The 8,252-nt window shown below is 35.1% G+C and overlaps 1 protein-coding gene across 1 annotated transcript; it reads left to right on the top strand.

The window, feature by feature from the left end:
• Window positions 1-375: 375 nt before the first annotated feature.
• Window positions 376-6,065, top strand: LOC132713385 (uncharacterized). Its single transcript, XM_060695998.1, has 2 exons — window positions 376-564; window positions 597-6,065. Exons 1-2 carry the CDS (start codon window positions 376-378, stop codon window positions 6,063-6,065), a joined length of 5,658 nt encoding a protein of 1,885 aa, XP_060551981.1.
• Window positions 6,066-8,252: the final 2,187 nt, after the last annotated feature.

The raw sequence follows: 8,252 nt of genomic DNA, 5'->3' as shown, positions 1-8,252 counted from the left end.
TGGCATATAAACAAGCGGAAAACAATAGACAGACAAGCACAAAAAAGATCAAACGTTCAGATGTGGCATACAAACAAAGTGAACAAAATAGAGAGGCGACAACAAGAAAGAAAAAACGTTTAGATGTTATCTATAAACAAAATGAAAAGAAGCGAGAGATGACCACAAGAAAGGAAAAACGTTCAAATGTGAACTATAAATGTTTAGAAAAAAATAGAGAAACCTTCACCAGAAAAGCAAAACGTTCAAACGTGGACTATAAATTAAGTGAAAAAATAAGAGAGACCAGTACCAGAAAGGAAAAACGTTCAGATGTGGCCTATAGACAAAGTGAAAAATTGCGAGATAACACTTCGAGAAAGGAAAAACGTTAAGATGTGGCCTATAGACAAAGTGAAAAATTGCGAGATAACACTTCGAGAAAGGAAAAACGTTCAGATGTGGCCTATAGACAAAGTGAAAAATTGCGAGATAACACTTCGAGAAAGGAAAAACGTTCAGATGTGGCCTATAGACAAAGTGAAAAACTGCGAGATAACACTTCCAGAAAGGAAAAACGTTCATGTGTGCACTATAGACAATTGCAACAAAATCAGGATACAACTAGAAGAAAAGCAAAACGTATACATGCTGATTTTAGACAATTGGAACAAAAACAAGATACATGCAGAAGAAAAGAAAAACGTTCAGATGTAGACTACAGACAAACTAAAAACAATAGAGATACCCTAGCCAAAAAGAGAAAGCGAACTGATGAACATTATAGAAAAAGAGAATCTTGTCATAAATACCAAAATAAACAACAAAAGCAGCAAGCAACTATAGAGGAATTAATAGAGAAATTTCATAAAACTGTCCAATGTGGACCTGTATACATATGTACAAGCTGTAAACAGTTATTTTACAAGCACTCTGTGACAGAATTTAAGAGAGAAAATTTTAACAATAATACAGTTCTAAAAGATTTACCAAATATAGTTAGTGTTGGTGAGAAAACATGGTGTTGTCATACATGTAAGTCATACATAAAGAAGAGAAAAATTCCGCCGATGTCTGCAATGAATAAAATGTTTTTTCCAGACCAGGATATGTTGCAAGATCTCAACCCTTTGGAACAAAATCTTCTTGCTGTTAGACTTCCTTTCATGAAAATACATGAAGCTCCAAGAGGCAGGCAAAAGTTTATTCATGGAAATATGGTTTTAGTACCTGCAGATATTGAAACAACTGTTTCCAGCCTTCCGCGATTGCCTTCAGAAACAGCCACTATCAAAGCTACACTTAAGCGCCGCCTAACATACAAACATCACATATACAGCATAAACATCAGACCAGAAATTGTTAGAAATTGTGCTCAGTATCTATCTAAGAAATCCCTATACAAAGACCACATCACATTTAATGAACAATGGAATCTTCATCATACAGTAAATGAACCTGTAGCAGAGACAGATACACAAACATCTGTGGAACACCAAACAGATGGCTGTCTTGACGATAAACTGTCTTCTGATGTAGAAACTGTTCCAGCAGAGAAAAATGACAATGAAGATCAATGGAGTGAAATTGATGAAAATGAAATAATGTCTGGCATGTCTGACACTTTGCTTTCTGCTCAAGACTTTATAGAACCAAATGAAAGGGATCTTATTTACCACTTTGCGCCAGGAGAAGGAAATATTCCAGTCAGTGTTTTCTTGGAAAAAGATGCAGAAGAATTAGCATTCCCAAAAATATTCTGTGGCGAACGCCGTCCAACAAATGCAGAAAGACCTGTCAAGGTGTCATATGGAGAAATAGTAAAGTCTGAATTACGTAATTTTGATAGACGAGCAGCGTCCTGTGTAGAAAATATCTTCTTTAAAGCAAAGAAAATCCAGATGAAGATCCTTATTGACCAAACTTCTTTGCTTCTCAGAAAAGTTAAAACTAAACACCAAACATTAACAGTAAAAGATATTCGTGGTGATGCCATTAACTCTCTCATTCATTGTGACAAAGCATACAAAGCTCTAACCAATATAAGAGGGTCACCTCCCTATTTTGAAAAGGTCAGCAAAGATTTATATGCAATGATAAGGCAAATAGGAGCTTCCACTTTCTTTGTTACTCTCTCTGCTGCGGAAACACGATGGACACATCTTCTTGGTATACTTGGAAAACTTGTTGATAACAAAACCTACAGTGAAGATGAAATCAAAGCATTTACGTGGGAACATAAATGCCATTTAATCCAGTCTGATCCTGTGACCTGTGCAAGGCACTTTGATTATGCAGTTAATAAATTTCTCAATGAGTTCCTATTGACAAATGCATCTCCACTACATGAAATTCAAGACTATTTCTACCGAGTTGAATACCAACACAGGGGCTCCCCGCACATACACATGGTCATTTGGTGTAAAAATGCCCCCTCTTATGGAACAGACTCTGAGCAGGAGATCTGTAATTTTATTGATGATTACATATCTTGTGCTATGCCAGATAATGATGACCCATTGTTTGACCTTGTACAACTCCAGATTCACAGGCACAGTCACACATGTAGAAAAAATAAAGAGAAGAAATGTAGATTTGGATTCCCAAAACCTCTTCTTGATAGAACTCTAATTCTTGAACCTCTCTCTACCCCAGAATTTAGTAAAGAAGAAATTGCAGCACATAAAGCAACATGGAAGGTAGTATCATCTGCCTTAAATGAAATTGATGACTTATCACCCATATCTTATGAAGACTTTCGTGGAAATCTTGGCTTATCTGATGAACAGTACTTGTGTGCAATTAGATCATCAATAAGAAGGACAACTATCTTCCTGAAGCGATCTTACAGAGAAACACGTGTCAATAATTACAACAAATCTGTTTTGTGTGCATGGAGAGCAAATGTTGACATTCAATTTGTAATAGATGTCTATGCATGTGCTACTTATGTTGCTTCATACTTAACAAAGAGCCAAAGAGGAATGAGTGAATTACTTAGAAAAGCTACTCAAGAGGCAAGTTGTGGTGATTCAGATATCAGACAACAAGTGAAACAGGTTGGAAATAAATTCTTAAATGCTGTTGAGATCAGTGCTCAAGAGGCAGTTTACCTTTGTCTCCAACTGCCCATGAAAAAGGCCTCCAGACATGTGGTATTTGTAAATACAAGTCCTCCAGAAGAGAGAAAAATACTTTTGAAATCAAGACAAGTTCTGGATAAAATGAATGATGATGATGAAAACATCGAGTGTAGCAGTCTCATATCTAAATATGCAGAGAGACCAAAAACGTTGGATGCAGTAACACTTGCTGAGTTTGCTTCCTTCTATGAAGAAGTTCGGCACACTTTCATATCACGGAGTCAACACCTAACCAAAAAAACAGTTGACAATTTGCTACCAGAACCTGAAGTCTGTGACAATGAAGATGAAGACCAAACTTTGACTGATACAACTGAAATTGTACACAATAAAAGAAAGGATCCTTCATTAAAATCTAGGACCTACAGAAAAAGGACCAGAGGCAACATTATACGCCCAGTTCATTTCAATCCAGATACAGATTCAGAAAAATACTATAGAGAACAAATAATGTTATACTTTCCATGGAGGGATGAAATAAACTTAGTTGGTAATTGCCAAACATTCTATGACAGATATAAACAAATTGAATCTGAAATAAATTCCACTAAACAAGTATTTGAACCTTTCTCTGCAGCAGTGGATGAGGCACAAAAAGTCCTTAGTGCCGACCCAGATCTGGAAGATGTTTGGGGTGAATTGGCACCTACAACTGAACACAGCAATCTAATAGACAAGGACAACCAAAAACACATGCCAGATAAAGGCATTGAAGACTATAATATAGGTACAGATCTTGGATTGCCAATTTCTTCATCAGAAGATGACCTCCATTATTACCATGAACTGCCAGATGAACCATACAGAGAACTCATGAGAGCCCTAAATACTGAACAGGCATCATTTGTTTTTGACACAATGCACCATTTGAAGACTTCAGATGAGCAAACTTTTCGCTTTCTCAGTGGTGGAGCTGGGGTAGGCAAGAGTTTTGTTGTTCGTGCACTGTACCAGACAGCACTGAAATATTTTAATAAACAAGCTGGAGATGACTTTGTAACTAGAAGAATCCTTCTAGTAGCGCCTACTGGAAAAGCTGCATATCATATAAAAGGATCAACAATACACAGTACATTCAAGATAAGTGCAAACAATAAGTTAGAATACAAACCTCTGTCCTCTAGTCAACTAAATAGTCTTCGTAACCAAATTGGAAATGTGAAACTAATATTCATAGATGAAATTTCCATGGTTGGATATAGAATGTTTAATATTATACATCAAAGATTAATGGAAGTAATGCAAATTGGAAAGCCATTTGGTGGAGTATCAATTATTGCTGTGGGAGATCTTTATCAACTTCCTCCTGTGTTTGACACCTATGTTTTTAGACAACCTAAATCTGGATTCATGCCACTGGCCACAAATTTGTGGACAGATCTATTTCAGTTATTTGAACTAAAATGTATCATGAGACAAGCAGATAATAAAGAGTTTGCTGAACTCCTCAATAGACTTAGAGAAGGCAATCACACCAGTGATGATATCAAAATATTAAAGACAAGAATCATACAAAAAGACTCGGAACATTATCCATATGATGCTATCCATTTAATGCATACAAATGACAGTGTCAATGCATACAACAATGTTGCTATATTAAGGTCTCAGAACCCTTCTTACACTATCAATGCAAAAGATCGTGTTGTTGGCTCTACACCACCAAACATGCGTAAAAAAATTTTAGAACAATTCAGGAAAAGCCATGCCAAAAACTGTCAATTACCAAATACTGTAGTTGCATGCAAAGATATTTGCTATGATCTTACTGTTAATCTTGATACAGCTGATGGCTTAACGAATGGAGCTACATGCAAGATAATGAAAATAGATATTGAGCTCACAGATACTTTGCCTTCTGGGATTATTTGGGTCCAGTTTCTAGAACCATCAAGTGGAAAATCACTACGCAGTGAAAGTAAACGACTCTATAGGTCTGGCTATAATCCAAACTGGACACCGTTACAACCAGTCGCCAAAGAATTTGCAGCAGGAAAAGATGGACGAGCTCAAATACAAAGATATCAATTTCCACTCAGACCTGCACATGCAAAATCAATCCACAGATCACAAGGAGATACATTAGATACTGCTGTTGTTGATCTTACTCTTACTCGAAAAGTTGACCATATACATTATGTAGCCCTAAGTCGACTTAAGTCATTGGACAAACTTTACATCACTAATCTACAAGAAGATAAGATAGCAGTAGATAAAGAAGTACAAAAAGAAATGGACAGAATGCGAAATTCTCCTCTAGTATTCAGCCATCACTTTCTTACAGAGCAGAAATTCACATTTAAACTTGCTTTTCTGAATGCTAGATCTTTACACAAACACCTTCAAGATGTTCAGATAGACAGAAATGTACAGTCAGCTGATGTTATAGGTTTCTGTGAAACCAGATTCAACAGAAGAGATGCCACAAATGACACAGCTCTCACAAACTTTTCGCAGTTCAGACAAGATTATCAGCTACCAACTCTTACACAAAGATCATTTTATGGTCTCTCTGTTTATTCAAAGTCTTCATTCACATTTGGTCCTTTTAACGTCTCAAACCAAGTGGAAGCATCTGTATTCAGTGTTTTACAACAGCCAGATATTGTTATCATCATTATCTACAAATCTCCAAAAGTATCTACAAAACCACTTCTTAATCTGCTAGACAGTGTACATGACAAATACATTAAAAATTCAAAGGCAGTTATTTTGGGGGACTTTAATATTGATTGGAGTCAGGATACATCAGACAAACGTGCATTAAACAATTTGATGAAAAAACTTCATTTTAAGCAAGTAATTCATGGGCCAACAAATGATCATAATTCTACAATTGATCTTATATTCACTAACATAGAGACCTACAGCTGTGGTACCTTAGAAACATATTACACTGACCACAAGATGTGCTGGATTGGCTGGAACAACATACATTCTTAAACAGTAGATCCTCCAGAATCTGTCCCTTCAACACCATCTTACATCTATACATTACAACTGAGTGACTAAGTTATGCTCATCACGAATAAAAGGAAGCATTCTCAATGGTATCTTTTATCTCTACTTCGTTTTCCACAGTTATTCATTATATTCATATGAAATATTCCCATGTCTTACAAATGCTTCATCTTTACTAAAAAAAACAACAACACTTTTCGGGCATATAATGCTCCGCCTAGCGGTGCTCTTGTTTGTTTTGTTTTCAACAAAAGTGTGTGTGTTTTAAGTTTATTTATACTCGGGGCCGGAATAACCATATGTCCGAGATTATAGCATCGGGTACGTCTTTTTCAAGCCGAATCTTCCTGGTAGCCCATTCTTCGTTCGTTGGTGGTAAAGGAGACGACAATACTGGCAAGGCATCAACTTCCTGACTGAAGACAACAAAAACGGCATTCATTAGCGCCAAACCTCCAGAGTAAGCCACGACAGGTCAACCAATCACCTCTGGTACTTGAGATGACTTGACCTTGACCTGCCGTGTGCCTTCTCCTCGACGTGCACGCCTCTGGAGGGATTTGGAGAAGTTTCAACAAAAAACTTCCAAAACACGCTATTTATAAATTATAACACCATTCATAGCACTGACGCTTCGATGTTCTCATCTATTTGCGGGAAATGGTCGACAGGGAAAATCCTACGTAATAACCGCACACCCTGTTAACAATAGATTTTCCCACGGATTTATATTACAGGGATCGGACACTCCCAGTTAACCCTATATAAATGCTTAAATATCTTGTCGTGCACCCGATAAAGGTACATCGATCGATAATTTACCGGTGCGAAGCGTAAATGCCCGTTCGCAACGGATACCTACTTTACAAAATACCATATAGCTTTTTCACTTATTATCCGATTTTGGAAATTTAAAGTTTATTTTGAAGAAAAATACTTGGTTAATTCAAATATCTAATTTATTTTTTAAAGGTACAGTTTATCTGTCCGCAACGACAGTTAAAAAATTAACTTGACGAAATCCGCGGTAAATTTACATTTTTTTATATAAAAAGCAGGTATTTGAAATTTATTATTACGGTACCATAATACTTTCAGTTTCAAAACAAAAAAGAAGCCGATGTAAGTTATTCACAGATGATCAAAGATGCAATATTTAAGATTTGTTGGGTTATGTAGTCAAATTTATTAACGCACAATTGTTTTACGGGTAGGGCCTAATGTATTGCGGCCTTTACACATGAAGAAAATTTATTCATTTTTTAGTACAAAATATTGCCGAGATTGTCAATATTGCCATATTCATAGAATATTTAAATTTCATTCATCATTTATATCATTATTATTTTTTTGTAAATCTGTTTTCAAATGTCGGTGCAGTGAAGTAGACAATCATCGTAACAGTAAAGTTCTCTCGTGTGGCTGTCTCGATTCCGGCCTTTTTAATGTCACTCGTATATTTTAATCCGTATATTTTAATTATTCTTTTTATTTGAATGCCTGTAGAAAGATATTTATTATACTTTTTAATGTAACGCTAGAAAAACAATAAAAATCTTTACAGTTTGAGTCAGTATTTTGCGAAATAAAAGTAACTGTTGATTATTTTTTACACATCGCTTAAATTTCTTTCAAGTTTAATTACTTTTGAAGGGGGGTAAGTGATAATTAAAAAATTTATTTCCAAACTTTCATTACCAGGTTACATGTGATAATTGCAACACTCGATCTTCAAAAACAAATATAATTTCATTTTGAATGTATATTTTGTATATGCGCGGTCTTTAACTACAGTTCATGGCATATGTGGTAAGAAAATGATTCTGAAGAGGATATATATAAATACAATGTAAATCTATTTTCTTTATTAACATTTATAAATGAAATTGAAAATATACAACTAAATTTGTATAGTCCTTTCTCTGAAAAATGATGAAAATAAACATGTGATAAATAAATCATTTGACGTGAATTGTTTAGGATATCTATGAAAAAATTATGTTTCAAAATAAAAAAAAATATTATAAAACAGCTGTTCTCTATGCCAATAAAAGTTTCTTCCTTGCCAATCTAATGAATTCATCTATATAGGAATGCTTGTCTAGAATGATCTGAAAATATATTTAATACACTTAATAGTAGAATATTTACTATATTTATACTAATATA

Source organism: Ruditapes philippinarum, unplaced genomic scaffold, assembly GCF_026571515.1.
Source record: "Ruditapes philippinarum isolate M1 unplaced genomic scaffold, ASM2657151v2 ctg167_1_1_1_1, whole genome shotgun sequence".
In the NCBI taxonomy this organism is placed as follows: domain Eukaryota; kingdom Metazoa; phylum Mollusca; class Bivalvia; order Venerida; family Veneridae; genus Ruditapes; species Ruditapes philippinarum.
The sequence above is the reverse complement of the archived record's forward strand: the minus strand, read 5'-3'. Positions and strand labels throughout refer to the sequence as shown.